A 23,545-nucleotide genomic window follows, 5' to 3' on the forward strand; every position below is an offset into this window, starting at 1 on the left:
TGAAGGATGTTTGCTCCAAGTGGTTTAATTAAATAAATATTAAAACTCTTGTCTTTTTTAAACAGTCTCAAAATCACTTCCCCTTTCTCTGATGTCAAATCTACTAACTCTCCAGACTTCCACAGGCAGATAAGACCTGCCGCCTTTGCAAGGTTTAACAAAACAAAACCAAGCACATCTTTCAATCCTCCTTTATACACCATAAAAGCAGACAAGACTAATTCTAGTCACCTTTTGAAAAACTGGCCAGTCGGGATATAAACATTAACATCTTTTACAGAGCAAAACCTGTTGCAATTTGCTCATAGAGCGCACAATTCAAAAATTAACTTCCTCGCTTGCCCAGCAGCAAAACCCTATCAAGAGTGAATTATTATAAATAAATACCCCCTTCTGTCCCTTCTAAACAACCTCCTTAGATATTAGTGATTCTGTGGGCTTGTCTCTAAGTGTTGGTATTTAAGCACAGCATGAGGTCCATTGCAATCTATTGGGGATTACCAAGCCTTTTATACTCAACCTGGAGTTGTTTCATTATTGAGTCTGACCTAAGGCTGAAGGCGACCTCCAATTAGACAGAGGAAGAGTCTGCCCCCGGTTTCCTGCTCCTTTATAAACCCTTCTTGTGCGACCGCTCCTTCGAGAATTCTGAAATGGTAAGCTTGTTGCAGGAGAAATCTTTTTATTAGAACTCGTGTGTGTGCCTATCTGATTAACAGCTGTTGCTGGTAGTTGGAATCCAACCCACAGCATGGATCAGGTCTTGTATCCATGGCAGCAGGGTATTTATTGCAGTTCCTACCGCTCTCCACCCAGGATTGGCGGACTTTAGCCCTTCATTAAATAGAAAAGTAGGAGAACACAGGGACTGACTCTCTGACCACCAGATATAAAACAAAGGGGGGCAGATTCCTTAGCAAATGGTGAGTGACAAATGTTTTTGATCTATTTGAAACGGGCCTTATTGTGCTACATTCAGAAATTGAACATTTTTTTCCCTCCCCTCCTTCCTTTTTCCGCTACAGGCAAAATTTCTGTCCCAGGATCAAATTAATGGTATGTACAGTTGCTTTTTAATTAGCAGGATCAGTTTAACAAGTTTACCGCTAACGGCGTTTCTCATTAAAGGGTCTCATTCGGGGGAGTTTACTTCGTTGTTTAACATTCTCGTAATTCTTGAGGTGAACTGTCTCTGCTAGCTAATGTTTCTTAAAAGAGAGCATTAGATGCAGTCAGCCGGAGACGTCCTCTCTGCAGTCGGCTGCTGAGATGGGGTGTGGTTTGGGCTAGCAAAGGAAAGGGAGCAAGAAACTAGAATATCGTACAAAACATTTGTATGTATTGTTCTTAAAACCTAAGAACGCTGGATTTCATGGGGAAAGAGGTTTAACTCCCCGCCCCCAACCGTTTAACATTACATCTCTGGACAAATAAGGGAGAGAGGATATTTAAAGCAATCATTTGAGATACTGACGCAGTACTTAAAGCTTTGGCCCTCAAGCAAACCCCTAGAAAGGCAGGGGAAGGCTGGTTTTGTGAGCAAAGCCCAGGATGGAGTCAGGAGAGCCGAGTTCTAATTCCCACTTCTTCCTGCGTGACCCTTGGCAAGTCACTTACCACCACCTCTCTGTGTTTCCCTCTCTCAGAATGGCCACAGCAGCGATCTGCCTTATTAACCGCTTGGAAAGAGCAGCGGGATTCTTGAATGGGAGGCAAAATAGAACCATTGGTTTGATATTAACCCAGAGGGGAAGCCGGCCCAGGGAATGGAGGGTGCTGGTTTGGAGAGGTGGGCAGACAGCTAAGACAGGGGGCGAATGGCATGCAGCAAACAGCTGCCGCTGGCCCTGCACAATGCTGGCAAGCGAGGGGGATCGAAAGGGACCCATAAGGGTGGGAGAAAGTCAGGTTATGCAGGAGCTGCAGAGCCAGCTCTGAGAAGTGCTGGAAATCTTTCATCTCTGAGCAAGTCCCCCTGCGCCACTTAATTCTTCATCCCGACACACCCGGAAAGCCCTGGGGGCGGGGCGGGGCATGCCAAACTTTGGCCTTTGAGCCGAGTCAGTTGATCCAGACCTGTTTACCGGAAGCGTCTTGTGAAAGGAGAATCAGCTACAACTAGGACAGGCTTCCTTAAACCCCGGGTACAGTCTCCTGCCCTTTGGAGCGTGTCTCTTAGCTGGAGCTGGAAGGAACATGTCTCAGGGAAGGTACCGCCGTGCCATTGTCTGCTCAGCCCCTCACAAAACTCTGCCCTTTAACTCCAGGAAAGAGCTCGTGACAATACAACCCCCAGCACCAGCAGTCGCGGGATAGAAAGAGGTTGGGTTCCACATAGCTCCTTGGGCCCCCAGGGCACTGTACAAATTAATAAGTCTAATGCTGGTGTGAGTCAGGACCGAGTAGCACGGCAAACAGGACAGCCCACAAGCTCCCATTGCCCAGGGTCTGCTGCTAAGGTTATTTTTATTAAAACATCTGGAGTTCAGAATGCAATTCACAAAACACAGCAGAACGAACGTGCACACGCGACAGCAGGTCGGTCAGAGGTGCCCTCTAGGGCCGGCGGCAGCCACTAGTTCTGTCTGCAGACTGGCCTAAGTCCGTAGAGCGCCGGTTCTTATCGCTTAGTCTCAGGGCAAGGCCTCCAAATGCTTGTGAGTGCAGGAAGAAGCACTAAAGAGGACGCGTTTCCACCAGGTCCCCATTGTGTGACGCACCTTGCATTTCTCAGAACAATGGCCCAGCACCAAGCGCATTGGGGTAAAATCCTAGCCCCATGAAGTCAAGGGCAGGTTAGCCATTCGCTCGAAGAGGATTTCACCTCTAGAGACCAGGCGGGGTCTGGGCTCACCTTTGGCCTGGGATTGGGTGGGCTAACCCCCCCACGTGGGATTGGCTAGACCATTGCTGGGGCTTGACTAGCATAGCCCAAGTGTAAAACCTACCTCCGCTCTTCCTTCTCCTGGGGAAAAACGGCATCCGCGCCAATGTTCGAATTCAGAAGGCACATTGGAAAGAGCAGCATGGCCCATCGGCCACAGCAAAGCGCACACACAGCGAGCAAGTTTCACAGTCCCCACGAAGCACGAGAGTCCTCATCTCATCCAAAGGACGGGGGTTGAACACGGCGCATATCCTCCCCGTCCCCACAGGACGGCCCGGCCACATGGGCGCGAGCTCTGTTCCTGGTGAGAGACTCGAACTAAGGACACTCCAACCCAGAGGCTAGAGTGCTACCAATCGAGCCCCACAGACACTAGTTATTGCTGCTGTGAAATTCAGCAGGGGAGATTTTTGACAGGGAGTCTCACACACGCACCCCGTCAGCCCATATTTAAAAGCCCGGTTGCACATACTAAAACTATTCCCCCAAAGCAGCACTTGGGTCCAGGGGGCCCACCCCCCTCAGGTTGCTCTCTCTGACTGCAGCTTCAGCAGAGACGGCTCCCTTCACTTGACCCTAAACAAACCATTCAGTGGGTGCCGAGGAGGTCTATACGCGGTAGGCAAAGGCAATGGGTCCAGTGGTTGGGCGGAGGTCAGGGATTTGAAAGCTGGCTTCTATCCCCAATCTCTGCAATGGACTTGCTGAGGAACAGCTGTTAAGGGAGCCGGATCTCTGTGTGTTTCCATTCCCCTCCGCCTCCCACACCCTGGTGAAGGGGGACAATACCCTCCATTGTGAAGTGCGAGAAGTGTTCTAGCCGCATCTCATGCATTGTACACACTGCACCATGACTGAGCCGTTCACTGCTGGCTCTAGTCCCTTAGCGTCCCCCGCAACACTGCTTTTGTGGGATTAACTCTTAATGGTGGGTGCAACAGACCCACTGGTACCAAGACAGTTAATTTACTTTTGCTCAGTCTTTGCACTTGGCTCAAAATCTGTCCTGCTGCACTCTATAGCCCCAATTCACATGATCCTAATTAACAGCAGAGAGTAACCGGCCTGCAAAAACCCACATACGGGCTCACCTAATTGTGCAACAGAAAGCACCGAGATCGGGCTGCTGGAAAACAATAAGGAAGCTCGCTTATTGCTAAAGCACTGGCCTGCTCCATCAGCCCAACTAGTTAAAATCCAGACTTACTTTATTAGATAAAGGAGTCGACCTTTAGGAATTCAGGATCCATCTTCACCGACAAATTGACTGTTCTTTAGCCTAATCTGCGGAGACAGGTCCATACTGTGTCAGTCATCTCAATGAAATCTGCTACTAGCCAGATCCTCACAGAGCTGTGGCAAGGTTTTAACCATCTTCTCAAACCATCCATCTGTTTCCTACGATTCCGTGGCTGTGAAGTTTCCACCTTTACTCCAGCCTCTGCCACGGAATCTAAACTCTTATTTCTAGCCCTTAAAGCTGTCAGGGTAACCTTCGAATGCAAGCCGATGCAGTGAATGTCTGCCAGTCTCCATACAGCAGAACTGCTCCCATTCATCTCAGGGCAGCGTTAATCTTGAATTCCGTTTCCATCATGAGAAGATTGGGAAGAGGGCGGGGAAAAGGTTAGCGAGACTAGCGCATATATTTGTTTTGCCATAGCCCTGGGTCATGGGCCAGAATCTCATTATGGTAGATGCTCTATGAACAAAAAACACGGACGTTACCACAGAGATCACCCCTACCCCACAGAATTGTATTTTGGCTTGGGAGTAGGTCGCAGCGTCACGACTGATTTCTTTCAGTACAGTTTAAAATGACGACATCACAGCCCTGTGTGTCTAGTTCCCTATTTTCCCTTTGTTCATTTCCTTAGGCTTGTCATCCAGCCATGGGTCCTTTGGGAATCCGAGGGAAAAGGAGTCAGGGAAGTGAGCCGTTTGTCTCTGTAGGTTTCTCTTAGTTGTTCAGAGAATGTCGGTCAATTGTTTCAACACCACAGTCCTCTTTTCATTAGTATTCCACCCAGTAGATCTAGACAGTTAAGTGTTTAAAAAGCTATTTCCCAAGCAGAGATCCTTTGCCGCTCTGATGAATGTTTAGGCGCTCAAGAACTCCATAGCTCATTAGTCTGAATATATTAAAGGAGGCTTGAGTTGCTAGGGCTCATGGAATTCACTGTTCTGTACTCCTACTCCAAACGGGTTTGTTCCCAGCGCCATCTAGAGACTCCCTAACATCTCAGCACTGGTTACAGGATCATAGAATCATAGGACTGGAAGGGACCTCAAGAGGTCATCTAGTCCAATCTGCTGCACTCATGGCAGGACTACGTATTATAGACCATCTGTGACAGGTGTTTATTTAACCTGCTCTTAAAAATCTCCAATGGTGGAGATTCCACAACCTCCCTAGGCAATTTATTCCAGTGCTTAACCACCCTGACAGTTAGGAAGTTTTTCCTAATGTCCAACCTAAACCTCCTTCGCTGCAATTTAAGCCCATTGCTTCTTGTTCTTAACCTCTGAGGATAGGACAATTCTTTTCCCTCCTCCTTGTAACAATCTTTTATGTACTTGAAAACAGTTATGTCCCCACTCAGTCTTCTCTTTTCCAGACTAAACAAACCCAATTTTTTTCCAATCTTCCCTCATAGGTCATGTTTTCTAGACCTTTAATCATCTTGTTGCTCTCCTCTGGACTTTCTTCGATTTGTCCACATCCTTCCTGAAATGTGGCGCCCAGAACTGGACACAATACTCCAGTTGAGGCCTAATCAGCGTGGAGTAGAGCGGAACAATTACTTCTCATGTCTTGCTTACAAGTACTTTGCATTTGTCCTTCTTGAGTTTCATCCTATTTACTTCAGACCATTTCTCCAGTTTGTGCAGATCATTTTGAATTTTAATCCTATCCTCCAAAGCACTTGTAATCCCTCCCAGCTTGGTATTGTACATAAACTTTATAAGTATACTCTCTATGCCATTATCTAAATCATTGATGAAGATATTGAACAGAACCCAGAACCGATCCCTGCGGGACCCCACTCATTATGCCCTTCCAGCATGACTGAGAACCACTGACTGGTCTGTAATTCCCCAGGGTATCCTTATTTCCCTTTTTATAGATGGGCACTATATTTACCCTTTTCCAGTCTTCTGGAATCTCTCCCGTCTTCCATGACTTCTCAAAGATAATCGCTAATGGCTCAGATATCTTCTCAGTCTGCTCCTTGAGTATTCTAGGATGCATTTCATCAGGCCTTGGTGACTTGAAGACATCTAATTTGTCCAAGTAATTTTTAACTTGTTCTTTTCCTATTTTAGCCTCTGATCCTACCTCATTTTCACTGGCATTCACTATGTTAGATGTCCAATCACCACCAACCTTCTTGGTGAAAACCAAAACAAAGAAGTCTTTGCGCATCTCTGCCATTTCCACATTTTCTGTTATTATTTTTTCCCCCTCATTGAGTAACGGGCCTACCCTGTCCTTGGTCTTCCTCTTGCTTCTAATGTATTGTAGAATGTTTTCTTGTTACCCTTTGTGTCTCGAGCTAGTTTCATTTTGTTTTGTGCCTCAGCCTTTCTAATTTTGTCCCTACATACTTGTGTTACCATGCTGTAAGATGGTCCCTGTTGCAAGGGAGAAGCAGCTCCATGGGTGACTTGGCACATTGGTAATTTAGGACAGTCACTTCCCTACACAGCCAACCTTGGGATGGATTGGCACCCCCTACTCTGCTCAAGAATCAACTCACATCATACCCCGGCACTTCTATCATCTCCATTCCCTGGCTGACGTGCTGCTCTGTCCTCCATCTGTTCTCTCCTCCGCCATCTTATTTTCTTGCATTCTCTCCTATTCTTTATTCCTTCTGCTCTATTCCTTTTTTGCCCCCTCCCCCATAGCGATCCTCTTCCCATTCCCCGGAAGGCAACAATGCTACATAGGGGCACATGGCACCCAGGGGCCACTCCACAAACTACTCTCTCCTCTGAGTCAGGTGCCCTGGGAGCAGAGCGGAGAAGATTGGCCAACAGGCTGATATCTGACGCTCTGCATGACGAGCTGGAGAACTGGTCTGAAGACAAGATGAAATTTGGTGATGCCAAGTACACAGTATTTCAAAGGAAAAATCAAATGCACAACTACGCAATGGGGAGTAACTAGCTAGGTAGTAATACTACTGACCTAGGGGTTACAGTGGATCACAAATTGAATATGAGTCAACACTGTGGTGCAGTTTCGAAAAAGGCTAATAGCAGTCTGGGGTGTATTAACAGGAACGTCACATGGAAGACACGGGAGATAACTGTCCCGTTCTACTAGCACTGGTGAGGCCTCGGCTAGAGTACTGTGCGTCCTGGGTGCCACACTGTAGGAAAGCTGTGGACAAACGGGAGAGTCCCAAGGAGAGCAACAAAAATGATACAAGGTTTAGAAAACCTGACCTATGAGGAAAGGTTAAAAAACTGGGTCATGTTTAGTCGTGAGAAAAGAAGACTGAGGGGGGACCTGAGAACAGTCTTCCAATATGGTAAGGGCTGTTATAAAAAAAGAACAGTGATCAATTGTTCTCCCATGTCTACTGAAGGTGGGGCAAGAAGTAACAGACTTAGTCCTCAGCCAGGGAGATTTAGGTTCAACATTAGGCAAATCTTTCTAACTCTCAGGGTACTTAAGCTCTGGACTAGGCTTCCCATGGAAGTTGTGGGATCCTCCTCACTGGAGGTTGGACAAATGCCTGTCAGGGATGGTCTAGGGTTACTTGGTCCTGGCTCAGCGCAAAAGACTGGACTTGATGACTTCTCGAGGTCCCTTCCAGCCCCACATTTCTACTAGAAGGAAAAGGCCATCCACCACTTTGACCACACGTTCAGGAGTTGTATTTAAGGACAAGCCCCAACTGCTCCTTTTCTCTATTCTTCTCCCCTTTGGAGAGGTCTAGTATGTATGTGTACACACGCGCACACACGCACACGCACCCCAACACAGAGTTCAGGTAGTCATTTGATGCTTTAGCTACAAGAGTTGATGAAATGCTGGAAGAGCTTAAAACTTGGACCAAGTCAATCAGTCATTTTGCAGGTTTAAATAGTCTAGCTGCTTTTTCCTCCTGACTAGTAGACTGCGGGGAAATTTCACTTTCAAACGAAGACAATATTGGATGGCAACACACATCGGTTTTTGTTTTTAAACTAGAATTCAAGGAATGCTTTTCTCTATACGATAAGAAACAAAAAGGCAAGATAAATGCCAGCGACCTGATCACAGTGATGCGGTGCCTGGGAACCAGCCCAACTCTGGGAGAGGTAGAGAGACATCTTCAAGTGCATAAAATTGGTAAGTAAACTAGATCCGGACCACAAGGATTATTAAAAGAAGACAGATGACATGTAGAGCTCTCAATCTGACAATAACCAAGTGGAAAGTAGGTCTAAAATGTTCAACAAGGAGGACCCCACGCAAACTAGCAGAAGAGGAAGAAGTTGGACGGGATGGTATTTGTTAAGATTCAACTTTTCTGATGTCAAGACACTATAGTAATAAAAATGAGCAAGGCAGGAATCTAGGTAGATTTGGGTCTAAGATGAGACAGCCCAGACACTACAGGATAACCAGAAATGAGTCATAAGAGAGGTCAGATATGCCGGATGATGGAAAGGAAGGGCACATTTAGAAGACTTCACAGACAAGTCCAGCACAGGTATCAAAATGGTGCCATAAGGACATCAAGAGGAGTGGGGAAAGGAGACATACACTTAAGAAAATTGTGCGGTCACAGTTGTGTTGAGCTGCAGCCCTCCTGAGATCAGAGTCTCCTATCAAACCAGGCTAGGAAGGGAACAAAAAAAGGTCATTTGCAGCTCCAGATGTCTCTAAAAAACACAGAATGGGGGTCAAAGAAGAGTCATGAACTGAGGTGGTCTGCACCAAACCATTGTGGGATAGGGGCTTTGAGTGTCTGACAAGGCTACAGAATTGTTATAGCTAAAGGCTGGGCTCCTCCAACGACCGGGAGAAGCATCCATACACGGATGAGCTGAAATTTGGTTCAGACCCTAGTCCTGGGACAAAGGTTACTCCCCAGAAGTGCCCTACGAGATGGCAGTTGGCAGTGTACTCAGGGGGAGTATTGTACTCAGCATTGCCACCAGTTTTAATTATTCTTTCAATTCATACTGTGCACAAGGGGGGGCGCCCGCCCCGAATTCTGGGTGCCCTTAACACTCGTTTTAAACACCCAACAGTAGATGACCAAACAGCAAGTGTGAAAAATTGGGACAAGGGGTGGGGCGGTAATAGGAGCCTATATAAGAAAAAGACCCACAAATCAGAAGTGTCCCTATAAAATCAGGACATCTGGTCACCCTACCCAACAGACCTGTGAAGAACCAGACTCTCAATTAACCCTACACAGCCCTGATCCTTATCACCACATGGTGGGACCCAAAGGCGTTGCCATTCGCTAGGACGCTGAGAAGTCTCCTAGCTCGGTAGAATGCAGGCAAGCCCTGGCTAACAGCCTGAAGGTAGGCATCTCACCTCACTGGCCTGGCAAAGGCCAATTAACCCTACACAGCCCTGATCCTTATCACCACATGGTGGGACCCAAAGGCGTTGCCATTCGCTAGGACGCTGAGAAGTCTCCTAGCTCGGTAGAATGCAGGCAAGCCCTGGCTAACAGCCTGAAGGTAGGCATCTCACCTCACTGGCCTGGCAAAGGCCTAGCACAGCGTGAGGATCTCACAAGGGAAGCAAGGCAATACCTATTTAGTAAGATGAGGCTTGCCAAGGGGTGAGAGCGCATCAGTCTGTGGAACAGCCCTGCAAGGCAGGGCCTCAGTGAGAGACAAACTGCCTGGATCTGGTGCATACAAACAAGGAGAGACAGCTAATCTAGCTCAGGGAAGTAGGCCGAGCTCTCAGAGGAAAGGGGAAGAGTGAAGGCTGGAGGAGGCTGGGCTGATGGGAAACAGATATGCCAGTAGCTAAACAAGAACATGTGTTGTTTTGTGTCATGTTTCCAGACAGAAAGGCAGAACTGGATTTTTCCACTTTCCTGACCATAATGTACAGGCAAATGCAGCAGGAAGACCCTGAGAAGGAAATCCTGACAGCCCTGGCAATGACGGACAAGCAGAAGAAGGGTTTCATCACCGCTTCCGAGCTGAGAACCAAACTCACCAGGCTGGGAGAAAAGCTCTCGGAGGATGAAGGTACAGTGTCAAATGGCAGCATAAGTTCAACACCTTTCTAACCCCCTTCCTCTCCCTCCACCCAACCCCCACTGGAGTCAGATAGGAGATCACAAACACCTGTGGGTGGGTACCATGTCACCTGCCTCCGCCAGTGATCTTCAATCTAGAAGGGCTGGGGCACACAGTTCATGGTAGAGCAAAGTCACAGGGGGTCACAATCCAATCATAGCGCAGTGTGCTGACATTGCGTCATGAGGCTTGCATTATGACGTGTTGTCACAACTCTAGGTCATCAAACTACTGCCACACATTGTTGCAACATTAGGGTATCACTGAGTTGCTCTTTGGAGCTTCACACAGTATTCTTTGGCTTCTCTTCTTACTGCCTTCTGATCCAGCTAGTCATCCGTACCTTTCCTATGTGAGGCAGAAGAGGAGAGCCAACCCAAATCACAAGGGCCACATATCGCTTCATAGCCCCAAGCTAAGGCTTTGATCTAAATCATAAACAAGATGCTGCCTTATTCTCCATAAATATTTTATTCATCTCAAGTTAAAGTTGGCTGGAGGCAAGGAAGAAGTAGAGAAGAGTTACCTGGCAGCAGATAGTCAGAACAGATCTACACTCTTGGGATACACCTGCAGAAAAGATAAACCCTTTAATTAGGCACATTAATGCTCTTTGAGAAAAAGGAAGGATATTTTATGCCATCATCTGGGCTTTAAATTAACACTAGTGCAAATCGGAAGTAATTCTAGGTGAGTTATTCTCCATTCAAACCAGCGTAACTGGGGGCCCAAATGGGCAGAGGTTGGCACTTTGTAGCAGTAATCAGAAGGTGTGGGTTCAGAGTCACGCTGAAGAAAGAAGAGATCATTTATCATTCTTTTCCTTCAGAGGTGCCCATCGTCTCCTGAAAGTAACGACTATTCTTTGTAAGAAACTGTCCTTGTCCCCACAGGGGTCCGGGGAAAGCTTCATCCAGAGATCCTCCAAGGGTGTCTGGATGCTCTCAGGGAATTCTGTTTGCTCTGAGGAAGGGTCAGACCAGCTTAGAAAGAGGCAAAGAGAGGGCTCATTTTGACTTATTGCTCTCAAGGCTGGAAGGCTGCTCGAGGGTACTCCTATTGGGTGCTGGGAAGCGGGCGGGCATAAGCCCCAGAATGTTAAAGGCCCTCTTCCCTACTAGCTGAGACTGGGTTACCTCAGGTCAATGAAGAACACCTGATTCCAACTAAGGCCTGCCTGAGGCCTTTAAAACCCCTCCTCTGGTGAGAGAAAAGGGGGAAGAGAGAGACAAGCTGCTGCCAGGTTAGTGGCAGTAGGAAAATAACCTTCTCCAGGGTGGGAGGCTGGGCTCCCTCCCATAGGGGAAGTTGCCAAACCTGAGGCCTGCTGGGGGAAGGACTGACACCCCAGGGCAACAACCTGGGTGACACCCTGCACCAGGGCAGAGGCAGCGAAAGGTACGCTTTGTTTATGAGATGGTTTCCTTTTTGTTTGGTGGAGGATCAACCCTTAGGCCAACCTCCAGGCCTACCCTTAAAGCTCAAGCAAGGGAGCACAGAAGGGGGAAGGCAAACCCTGCCGTGAGTGGGGCTGATTATCCCAGGCCTGCCATCGCCAGAGGGGGAAGCACTAAATCTGGCCAGACGAAGGAGGTGCCTTGCCACAGTCCTTAGTCAAAAATCTGCCTCCGGCAATTACAAGAGCTCTCAGGGGGCATCAAAAATGATCTGAAGAATTTTGCCTCAACCTTTTACAATCCTCTGAAAAGCTTTTTCTGCTTCAAATGTCATATGCATTGTCTGTGGACAGAAGCTTTTGGGGGAGGGAGGTCTAAGTTTGAGAGAAATCAGACAAGCCGAAATTTGCCAAATGCCATCACCACCAGATAGTTCAAATGTTCATCACTCAAAAATGGATCCGCTGCACACTTCACATCTGGCTGCTGTTCTCTCAAAACTCCAGCGCATTTTGCCATATTCCCGGAAAGAGGCTCTCTAGCTTTGAAGTTATTCAATCCCTCTCTGTAGTGGTCCCTCACTCTCCAGTGGGGAGGGAGGCCACTCTGCCTCGTTGTCGGGGCAGTAGTCTTCGGGCTCGGGCCGCACCGGCGGGGCTGAGGCCTACGCAGTCTGTGGTTCTGGGCCCATCTAGCAGAGGCAAGCACACCACAGTAGTCTGGGGCTCCTGTCCCTGCCCATGGGCGGGACAGCGCCCGACATCGTCTCTAGCGATACCAATTAACCGTCTGGCCCAGGGCCCTCGGGGCGGGGCCAGGCTGATAGCAGGCTGTGGCCTAAGCCTCCGGCAGGCAGCAAACACAATCAATAGCTCTAGCCCTTTGGGACGGGGCAGAGCAGAGAGCTTGGGGCTCAGGCAGCCAGCAAACGCACATCGCCTCGGGGTCAGGTAAGGATGAGCGCCCACACAGTCTAGGGGGCTCCAAAAAGGGTTGAGCACCCAGCAGGCAGTCTAGGGTGCTGGCAGGGGTGTTGACGGAGCACAGGCCTCCTGGCCTAAGATGGGGAGTTGGCCACCCCGGGGTTGGGGTGCCAGGGGGATGCAGGTCCACCCTACTCCACCGCGTCCCCACCCAGGGCCCTAACACTGGCAGAGGGGTCTGGCATGGGTCGGCGGGGATCCAGCTGCAACACACCAACCCAGATGCAGACAGCCTTGTAGCCAGCCAGTCGGCGGCTGCCCCTGAACAAAAATAGTGAAAAAAATTCTGGAGGCATTAGCCAGAATTAAAAACATCCTAGGTAGTGCTGTGGTTATCTATAGTGAGGGCACTTCACATTCATTTGAGTAAAGAGACAGTTTGCCAGCTACATTACAATGCACTATAGATTTGAATGAAGCAAGCAGCGGAATAAGAAATCCACTCAAGACCTTCTCTTGACACAATGAACTCCAGCTTGTTAAGCTGCAATAAATATTTCATGCTGCAACAGGCTCGATTTCCAAAGCATCCGCTATGTTCAGTAACTACTGGCATGTGGCTTCATTTGTGGGGTTGCTTAAAGTGGGCTTTTAAAGCCTTCGTCTCTCCAGTAAAATATTGTTTTCCATTTTCCAGACAGGAACGAACAAAAGTTACCCTGGTGCAGTATTTAAAATGCTGAGCTGCTTAGACTGGGGTGGGTTTGAAGTTTATCTCTTTTTAAAGGTGTATAGTTACCAGGAGGATAGTCTCTTGTTGGAAAGTAGAAGTATTAGATCTCTTGATCACACAAAGAACACTTACTTACCTTACAGTAACTATGGTTCTGCAAGATGTGTTGTCCAGATGGATTCCACTCTTGCAGTGCTAGGAGATAAGAAGGAGCAGAGGGACAGTTGGACCCACTCTGCTCCTGGGTTGGAGGGTGCAGGTGTGGCCCCAGCACACACTGCTGGACCGAAGAATCTGATCCTAGGCACATGGGGCACATGCACACCAACAGTATGTCTGCCCAGCAACTAGACACCCGCGGCTGGCCCGTGCTAGCTGACTCGGGCTCTTAGGGCTGTTTCACTGCCGGATCCCAGGTTCTAGGACCCTGTGGGGTGGGAGGGTCCCAGGGCTCAGGCTCCAGTCTGAGCCTGGACGTCTACACTGCAGTGAAATAGCCCCAAAGCCAGAGGGTTTTTCTTTGCTGTGTAGACGTCCCCCACGAGTGGAATCCAGGTGGACAATCCCTCCATAATAATAATAATATATGGAGATAGACCTATCTCATAGAGCTGGAAGGGACCTTGAAAGGTCATTGAGTCCAGTCCCCTGCCTTCACTAGCAGGACCAAGTATTGATTTTGCCCCAGATCCCTAAGTGGCCCCCTCAAGGATTGAACTCACAAACCACTGAGCTATCCCTCCCCCTCCATCACACGGCACGGCTCCTCTCCTGCCTTCTTCCCCCAGAAACGACATGGACTCCAGTGGTGGTGCCTTCTCCATACCCTTGTTGTTATTTCCACAACAATCCCTGTGCAGTCTATTTATAGCACCAACACTGCTTTCCGGCCCTCTCCCCAGGACCTGAGGGGAACAGAGGTCTCCCTGCCTCGAGGCCTCTATGTAACTGGGCTCGCCTCCCTCTCCTTGGCACTTCCTTCCATCAGCATTGTCCCTTTCCCCTTAGACATTGGCTTGGCAATTTATCCCTAGCACCCAGTTCATTATTGCATTGCTAGAGCTATATTATAACCAGAATGCTAAAGCCATAATGAAATTCCTCTTGGTTTCAAACACTGAGGGCCTGTCCATAGGACAAAACAGCACTGGCATTTCTAGTGTGAATTTAAACCAATTTTGTTAAACCAGTGCAATCCTCGGCATGGACACTTATTTTGGTTTAAGTCTGGTTTAGTTTAAGTCAATAGGGAATAAGTTTAATTTAAACCCAAATAAGCCACTCATGCTGAAATGGTGAGTCTTGCCCACATGCTCAGGGTTTAGCTGACTGCCATATTTGGGGTCGGGAAGGAATTTTCCTCAAGGGCAGATTGGCAGAAGCCCTGGGTTTTTTTTGCCTTCCTCTGCAGCGTGGGGCACAGGTCACTTGCTGGAAGATTCTCTGCACCTTGAAGTCTTTAAACCATGATTTGAGGACTTCAATGGCTCAGACACAGGTTCGATACAGGAGTGGGTGGGTGAGTTCTGTGGTCTGCATTGTGTAGGAGGTCACGCTAGATGATCATAATGGTCCCTTCTGACCTTAAAGTCTGTGATTCTATATGAGTGTGTCCACACAGGGATTGCACCAATTTAAAAATTGGTTGAAGTTAAACTGGTGGAAGTTTCCTATGTAGGTCAGGCCTGCGGGTCAGATCCTGACTTGGGGCAAGTTGGCTGAACCCCTGGGCTTTAATAGAACTACAATTTAGGTCAGCTGAGGAATGACCCTCTGTGCTTGTGTTTCCCAGTTAGCGTCCACCTGTCTATTCCAAACTCTGAACTCAGTATAGATCAGCCACTAGTACTTGAAGTTAAATCAAAATTTGAATTAGTTACAACAAAAGCCAGATTTTTAACAGTCATATTTAAATAAAGGAAATTGAAGGAAGATGACAATACCTAAAATTAAAATAAGTTGAACTGAGATTGTTACATTTTGTTATTTACAGTGGATGACCTTCTAAGAGAAGCTAAAATCGCACCAAATGGGGTGGTGAAATATGAAGAATTCATCCACACCCTCACCCTTCCTGTTGCAGACTACTGAATTTCAGAATGACAAGACTGCCTCGGGTAGGGAAACAGGCAAGCTTTTCCAGCTGACGTTTTCCTGGGTCACTTTTGGGCTCACTGGAATCAGCACTGCTTGCCTTTAAGGATCAATATTTTGCTTTCTTAGAGTGAAATATTTGTTTGAACAGGTTTTTCCCGTTGCAAGGCCTGGCCACACCTTCCTTGTCAGTTGGAATGGCGTGTTCATGTCAAACACTGGATGTATTATTTTAAATGAATTGAATTCCATGTTACATTGCATAAAGCTTATCGTGCTTACAAACCCACTCATTAGTCATTAGCATTTTTAAAACACGTTATACTTTAAAGGGGACAGTTTTTGCAGAGCAAAATCAGCTACCTACCTTAATGTCACAGGGAGATGGTTCTTCTTGAGAGTAAAAGAAAGAACGAACAGCTATTTGGTCTGACTCTGTGAGCCAGTGGTATCCAACTATTCCCTGTGTATAAGGTATCCTAGGGTGCTTGACTATGCTATCCATAAACTTTGACAAGTTTGGAATGACCATGGAATATCGCTCACACCAGTGCCTGGATACACACAACCCACTGATCAATCTTGCTGTTATGGAGAAGCCAAGCCAACACGCCAGTGGGAAGGGGAGCTCAGAACCCTGTTGACTATCTGGATGAGGACAGTGGTCAGGCAGATTGCTGTGATTCTGTTTGGAAGAACTCACATCTACGGTAGTTACCGGGCTTACAGTGAACTGCGAGAAACATGAGCCCTCCTATTACTCTTCAAGCATGATAAGGGGTTCCCTATGCAGCATAACTTTACTCATCCAGATTCTTGGGGAGTGGAGGACAAAGAGAAGCAAGATCTCCATACTACCATGCATATGACCTTTTATTAATCAGGAAGCTACTTCAACATGCAACGCCGTAGGAGATCTCCATGAAGTTGGTCCAATAAACAATATGTCACCCATGTTGTCTCTCCGTGAAGTTAGATACCCACAGCGACTCCTGAGGCAGGAGAGTATGGGCTTTGCATAAGAAATCTCAATCCTATGCAGAAAAGAGAACCATAGTCCTTGGCTGAGACGCTGTGGGATAGCTGCCCAGAACATACTCCTAAAAACACTTCAGCAGTGTGGACACAACAATACAGTTGTGATGGCAGAAACGTGCAGCCTGGTCAGGGTTGTAAACTAGGGTGATCAAACTTTCAGTGGAGTGGGCTGAATTTCAGCCTTAAGTATGGTCCCTTGACCCGGGTATAAATTTAGGACTACATAAACGCCTTGGTGCCCAGCAGATCTGCTGTCAATGGGAGGTTGGCACAGGCTATGGTCTTTATCTAGTAACTGAACTTGTAATTGTTATCTCTTCAGTACATTAGCAAGATAATATACTCCCTGCTAGGATCACTGCTATTTCTGTCCATTGGTGCTCTTCCTCCCCACTCCTCCTTTCTTCTCTGCAGCAACTCTGCAATTCCCATCCTCCTCTCATTCCCTGTCAGATGATCAGCAGCGAAGTAGTTAATGTAGCCATCCGCGTTAGGCTTTAGAGTTAATTCCCTAATGTATCTAAGATGGGATGGGGGAGATGTCATTGTTTCAGACTGCCTGCAGACTCAGGAAAACTCAGTATATTGATTTATACTGTTTACATTTGAGAAGTTCTTTCTTCAGCTATTAAAGCCAGAAACTTTCATTTTTAAAAAGATTCTGCAGAACGTGAATATTCCATGCAGGCCATCTAAACACATCAAATGGGCTGGATCCATGTTTGACTTGGTTGGAACATTTCAGTTCATGAAAAATTAAAGAGCGCCCACAATGTTTAGGTCTTCTACATACAACTTTTACCCCGGGTTTTGTTAATCAGTCACAGAAACCTTGTTTGTGAATCCCCACCTGCCGTGCGAACCACATTTGTATCAATGCGTTCTAGTAGCTCTCTCAAAGATTCCCCATGACACAGAATGTCCAGAGGACATGGACAATAGCATCAGGGGCCATGCACACTGGGTTATATTACTGCAGAGCTGGGATGAAGGAGGATTACCAATTACGTGAACATCATTATTGGGTCCTGCTCATGTTGCAAAACAGTATGTTGAAGTGGTTATTGGGTGACAACTATGGGTAGGTCTACACTTACCGCCGGTCTGGCGGTAAGCAATCGATCTTCTGGGATCGATTTATCGCGACTTGTCTAGACGCGATAAATCGATCCCGGAAGTGCTCGCTGTCGACGCCAGTACTCCAGCTCGGCGAGAGGAGTACACGGCATCGATGGGGGAGCCTGCCTGCCGCGTCTGGACCCGCAGTAAGTTTGAACTAAGGTACTTAGAATTCAGCTACGTTATTAACGTAGCTGAATTTGCGTACCTTAGTTTGAAATGGGGGGGTAGTGTGGACCAGGCCTATGTGAGAGTCGAGGCCTCAAGCAGGGGCAAGACACAGAGCCAACCAACCATGGTTACTAATCATGACCACAAGGTGACAACTGATGCCAAGCAGGCACATCCTTAAGTCTGCACATAGCCCCATTAAAGGTAGTAGGGATCCACTCACACAGCCAGCTGTGGATTCAGGACTCTAGTTTTGGTCATATTTCATGTGTGGCCACAGTGTTTAGAGCCAACCCTGTCAGTAACTGACCACAAAAACTTGGTTAAAATTTTACTGTGGACAGGCCTGTTGGGTCTTTCAAACAGTAAGTTGGGCCCCAACACTCTTGGAGGTAGGCATTTTCCCCCTATTTTAGATATGGGAAAATGAGACACAAAAGGGTTAAGTGACTTGCCCAAAGTCTTGCAAGAGATGGGAGTGGATCCAAAGATCTGTCATTCACCCCACTGCCATTCCCTGTCCATTTCCTGCTTTCACTTACTCATGAAGACTTGAGTTGCAGATTTTGCCATTCCCAGGCCATAATCAGCCATCATGAGGTAACCATGATGAACTCAAATCCTTGCCTACAAAATACTTGAGAGGTGGTTTTATTTTTTTAAGTCTTTTAAACAGCAAAGGACTGTGTGTTGAGGGGACACTATCCCTTGCCAGGCATAAAACTGATCTACCTACCCTGTCACATATCTGTCTACAATGTCCACTCAATTTATCATCTTTGAGCTTTCCACCATCCAACAAAAATACTCCATGGACTTCTAAAAATTAGACAAAAATCTTACCAGCAGCTTAACATTTAAGCACTCCTCCAATAACGAAGAGGGAGGTCCTGAAGATAGAGGGCGGAGAACTCCAGTAAGGAAATAGTTCTTGCCTTTAAATGTCCAAATTATGCCTTTTCTCCCCTACCATTAAGTTCTACAAATATCTTGACGTTACAAGTGAGGACAGTCTACTTATTACGTTCACTGGTCCCTTTTGAGGAGTGTGCCTGTAGCTTGTTCAGAGCAGTGAAATAGGTTTTCTCATTTGTATTAGCTGCCAACTACCAGTGGCCCAAGATAGCCATTTGACAATCTCTCTCATTGTTCAGCGCATTTGACTACTGGAAACAAATGCTTTTGGACAGAATTGATATAAAAGGCGTTGATGAAGCATGGACATTGCTCAGATCAAACACTTTGTATTAATCTAGAATGTGTTGTAACAGCCTGTTTCTACCAGCCAGGTATAAACACTTCCCAAGTGAAATCTAGACAAGAATGGGGACAGTGCATTTTATACACTTTCACACAAACATGGTGCCACTGATAGAACAGGAGGAGACTGGTGCGCTGAATGCTCTACTTAAATTCAGATACAAAATGACACATCCCATGCTACGAAACATCATTTATCAATGAAGCATGCCTGTGCAAATTACATTCCTGTGAGTTGCCCACTCCACAGGGAGCATCCAGCATTACTTAATTTAGAGAAGACAAGATAACTGATTTTTTTTTTATTACATCTAAAGATTTCTACATAAACAGGTAACATTCAATAGGTAAACAATTTTTTCCAATGCATGTAATAAATATTTTCACTTGGTACTTTTATACAAACTGACATTGGTCTACTATACATTTTTAAAAGCCATTTTACTGGTTTGGCATGCCGTATGGAAACTAAGAGAAATTTTAAGGCAATGAATCACAGATTTAAATTCATGGAATTAATGGTACCTTGTTAATATTCTGCTTATATACATTTCCCCTTTGTTAATTAAAACAATTAACAGCAGCACTTTCTGGGACCACCAGCTATTCTCCCTTGTTAGAAATCTAAGCTCTGTTTAAAAAGAAAAATGAACACTTACATTGATAAAACAAAATCCTTTCTGAATACAGGTTAAAATGTGCTTTAAAACCCTGAAATGACAATGCAATGAAGGATTCTCTAGGATATGCTCTCCCCACAGTTCTTAGCTTTAAATTAGAAGGCAGCTCCAAGCCATTTCAATAAAAATCTACAAGCCACCCCACCCCTGAGAGGCTTTCTGAATCCTTGCTGTGAAGGGGAACGAACAGGCATAGAATTGCTACAATGCCTATATTAATGAAAGCACTACGAAGTATTTTAAACGCTCAGTCTGTTAGATTTTAGCATAGTTCCGATTTTGTTTTGCGTTGTTTTGTTTTTTAAAAGAATGCATTCAATAATGCCCACAAGTGATTGAAAACCACTTCAGCCCTGCTATTGAAATAACAGCTATTTACTCAGATCTGTGTGTACAGACACACACACACATGCAGTAATGTACATAACAGACAGACACGCACTCTAGTGGAGGAATTTGAGGACAAAGGAAAAAATTGGTACCCCACAGCCTAAGGGTTACACAGATTCAGTAATCTACAGTCAGGTTAGCAGTACTGCAAACCAGCCAAAAGCAGGAGTTACTTTACTGCATCGTTAATAAATATGCAAAGAGTGATTTTTTTTTTTTAACTAAATAGTAAGGAATTCCTGGAGAATTCAGACAGACTTCTGCTAAATAATGTTAACTGTAGGCAGATACAAAGTTCCAGCAAGTTATCAATCTTACGAAAGCTCAGAGAATGAAACAAATAGCCACAAAACATACAGAATAAATACCACATAGGAGAATCAAAGGTTTGCTGACCTATGTGGAACAATGGGATTAAAACATGAAGCTGAACTGAAAAGCCTTTTGCTCTGATTTAGCTGGTTTGGGGGATCACCGGCTGACCGTGGCTTTTTGAAGATAAGCTAAGGATGAAAGATTCCCAACTCTTTTACAATATATTTGCCACTTTCAGTTCTCCAGGGTTGCCGAGGTTTAATTAAATGTTTAATTTTGTTTTTAAAAGCAGATTTTCAGCTCACCTTTAACACAGCAGAATCCGTATGAACACTGCCACCACTCAGATGTAAAATAGCCATGAACTCCCCAGAATTTCATTCTTCAATTTTCATTTTCTTACCAGTTTTAGAAGGCGGGGCCACATTTGCTCTCAGTTACACTGGTGCGAGTCTGGAGGAATCAGTCACTTCAGATTTATACTAGGTATTACAGTGAAGCATCTGCTCTCTAATTACCAATTTAATAACCCAATGGATTTGCTAGACTAAAATTTATAAACTAGTTAAATTCCTAATGAAGGTTTAAATACCTCAATCTCAGACTGAATTTAAAAATGAAATATTTCCTGTTTTCTCCTTTTATTTCTTTTTTAAACTGACATTTAATAAATTATAAAACGGGTGTATGGTGAAATATATAGCTACATCAGCCAGATATGTATGGAATACACATGCATGGGAAAAACTATTTAACTCACTTTTGACTCACACACTGATCTATAAATACATATATACACACACATTTACATATAAACACAAACATTTTGTTTTCAAAATTCAAGTCAACTATTCAGTGGCGGAGGGATGCTGTAAAAACTCTAAAAACAATTTTGATGCCACATATTCATGTGAACCTGTCAATTTACCATTCAACTGATCTTATAGCAATGCCTAATTCTACTTGGATTAAAGGGTTTTTTTTTTTTTTTTAAATCAATGCAAAGTTTAAAGAGACAACTTTATAAGTGAAAGGTGGCCCTTGTCAATGCTCAAACTAGCCGATATCAACTGTTTGGGACATAACAATTTGGACAGGAATCTGCTAATTGTGGTATTTCTTCCTAGCCTTCCTGATAAGCTTGTTACCTGCACTTTCAACTAGCTAAAAAAATATTTTTCACACCAGAGGACATATTCACTCTCTCTGGTGAGGACTTTGGGACACAATAGAATCACCTCCCTCTCCCACCCACCCCCAACTCTTATTTTAAAGAATCTTCTGAAAAACTGCTTTCTATCTATTTACACGTTTCTCTATTTAATAAGAAAGGATCAGTCCAAATGATCCATCAGTTCTAAAAAAGACTTTCCTATGTCATGCATGTCTTAAAAAAAAAAAAAAAAAAAAGTAACAGGAATTGGAGAGCAGATATGGCTCTCAGAGTTCAATATAAGCATACTTAAAATAACTCTCAGGGAATCACTCAAAATAACTAGGAGGCCAAAAAGAGAAAAATCCAATTTGGGACCACTAATAGATTTCTACAGACAGACGTTCCGGCCCAGTTACGTGAGTGGGCTATGGTTTGGGTGGTGTTTTTGTTTGGTTTGTTTTTTAAGCTTAATGTCTAACATTCAATATTAACTAAATTTTGATGCATGAGAAGTCAGAAGATGATGGATCACTACCACTGACAGCAGCACAAACCATGCAATAGTGCATTTAAACCCTATTTCCTTCTCTTTGTCTGACAGGTTTGTTTTTTAGCAGAAATTTAATCTATTGTGGCCAAAAGTAGGTATTCACTGACAGAGCCATTTGGCCCCAATTCAGTAAGCTACGTAAGCACACTGCTAACTTTAAAGCAAATGAGTAGTTCCACACCTTAAAGTACCATGTTGATTGGGACCGTAATTATTTCAAGGATTAATACTGGAGGTTAGAAATAAAAATCTAAAGTGAAGGTGTGTCAGAGCTTTTATATGGGGCTAGATTCTATAAAACTGTCCTGTCTCAAAACAATACTTCAGCTTGAGATTGTATCGAGTCTAACCCATAAGAGTAACTGACACACTAATGAGCCTGCAACACGTTTGATGAAAGAGCTGGTACTCCACATGCCAACTGAATATACGGCCATATAGAATCAGAAATGACATTTAAAACACACTCCCATATCCTGCACTACAGAGGGAATGCGGTGGAACAGTACACGTAGGGTATATATCACTTTAAGCATAATAAATCTGTGCTGAAAAGGGGTTAAGAGGAATTCAGTTCTGCCATCAATTGTAAATGGTGTTTCCAAAAGAAAAAACTTCCTGCAACGTAAAACTTCAGAAATTCCTTTTCTTTTTCATTAACATTACTGTGAAGAAAATAATGCCATTTGTGTCCAAACTAAAATAAGTAACTCACAGGACAAATGCATAAGTGTAAAATCTTCAGCGTCCAGAAAAATGAACTGAAGTTTCTTTCTTTTTTTTTTTTTCTTCCTTTTTGTACTTTTTTTCTTTTTGTTTTGTTTTGTTTTACCAGTCAGGCCATCTTAGGTTTATATACAAAAGTAAAACTGAAAATATAGTTTTGTTCTCTGTACATGTCTTAAGTTTTTTTTTTTTTTTCCTAAAAAAGGAAAAAACACCTTGTCTACGTTTCTAAATAGAGTAAGATAAAACCAAGCACAAAGATCTCTTTTTCTGACCAGTTCATTTAGTCCAAGAATTAGTCCAATGAAATAATGTCAGGTATGCCAAAGATAGATGCTGTGTCTGTCCCGCTTCGATTTGCAACTGGATGGCCATGATTCTCTCGCAAGCTGTTGGAGGACACAAGACTGCTGTTACTGCCACTATTGCTACCGTTAGTGGCTGGGAGAGTACTGCTGCCTCCTGCATTCAACTGATCAAGAAACATCTGGGATGAAGCGTATGGGAAAAAACGAGGGTGCAAGAGTTCTGAATCATCTGACGCAGAAACTGCCGCCGCTGCAGCGGCGAGAAGGGAAGTGTTGTAATGCTGTGGGAAAAAGACAACATTGTAAAGTTACACTTCTGATTCCACAGGTTTTCTTCACAGAGGCACAAAGGAAGTAGAAAGTATCTGTGTCTTCTAAGCTTCCTGAATTCTAGAAACTGACAACCATTTGTCTACTCTGTGTTGTCCAAGTGTTACTTTGTAAGACAATTTGTACAAGCAAGTGGACTGAAGACCTTGGTTTCTAAAGCCAGAAGAAAATTGGAAACAAAATGAGTGCGGTT

The 23,545-nt window shown here is 45.0% G+C and overlaps 2 protein-coding genes across 12 annotated transcripts in view; one reads left to right on the top strand and one right to left on the bottom strand.

Annotated features, from left to right (window-relative positions):
* The first annotated feature begins 548 nt into the window (after nucleotides 1-548).
* On the top strand, nucleotides 549-15,598 carry CALML4 (calmodulin like 4). Of its 4 annotated transcripts, none has more exons than XM_042856552.2 (5): nucleotides 549-656; nucleotides 1,026-1,056; nucleotides 8,094-8,234; nucleotides 9,923-10,111; nucleotides 15,209-15,598. In XM_042856552.2, exons 1-5 carry the CDS (start codon nucleotides 654-656, stop codon nucleotides 15,304-15,306), a joined length of 462 nt encoding a protein of 153 aa, XP_042712486.1. In that variant the 5' UTR covers nucleotides 549-653; the 3' UTR covers nucleotides 15,307-15,598. The 4 variants fall into 4 exon arrangements, with proteins under 4 accessions (XP_042712486.1, XP_042712487.1, XP_005300774.1 ...); XM_005300717.4 differs by lacking the exon at nucleotides 549-656 and adding an exon at nucleotides 786-923; XM_042856553.2 differs by lacking the exon at nucleotides 8,094-8,234 and having other exon boundaries at nucleotides 639-656; nucleotides 15,209-15,451.
* Nucleotides 15,599-19,184: 3,586 nt separating this feature from the next.
* Nucleotides 19,185-23,545, bottom strand: part of PIAS1 (protein inhibitor of activated STAT 1) — a 93,709-nt gene continuing 89,348 nt past the window's right edge. For 7 of the 8 annotated variants that reach the window (XM_065559154.1, XM_065559153.1, XM_065559149.1 and 4 more), the window contains one exon: nucleotides 19,185-23,303. In XM_065559154.1, coding sequence (XP_065415226.1) covers nucleotides 23,010-23,303 — 294 coding nt within the window. In that variant the 3' untranslated portion in view covers nucleotides 19,185-23,009. The remainder of the gene's footprint in view (nucleotides 23,304-23,545) is intronic. The other variant, XM_065559156.1, reaches the window with a different exon arrangement.

Source organism: Chrysemys picta, chromosome 10 (assembly GCF_011386835.1).
Source record: "Chrysemys picta bellii isolate R12L10 chromosome 10, ASM1138683v2, whole genome shotgun sequence".
Classification (NCBI taxonomy): domain Eukaryota; kingdom Metazoa; phylum Chordata; order Testudines; family Emydidae; genus Chrysemys; species Chrysemys picta.

Coding starts and splice junctions, on each gene's coding strand:
- CALML4 (XM_042856552.2), top strand. Junction 1,057..8,093: donor GTCCCAGGATCAAATTAATG/GTATGTACAGTT, acceptor TTTTTAAACTAG/AATTCAAGGAATGCTTTTCT. Junction 10,112..15,208: donor AAAGCTCTCGGAGGATGAAG/GTACAGTGTCAA, acceptor TGTTATTTACAG/TGGATGACCTTCTAAGAGAA.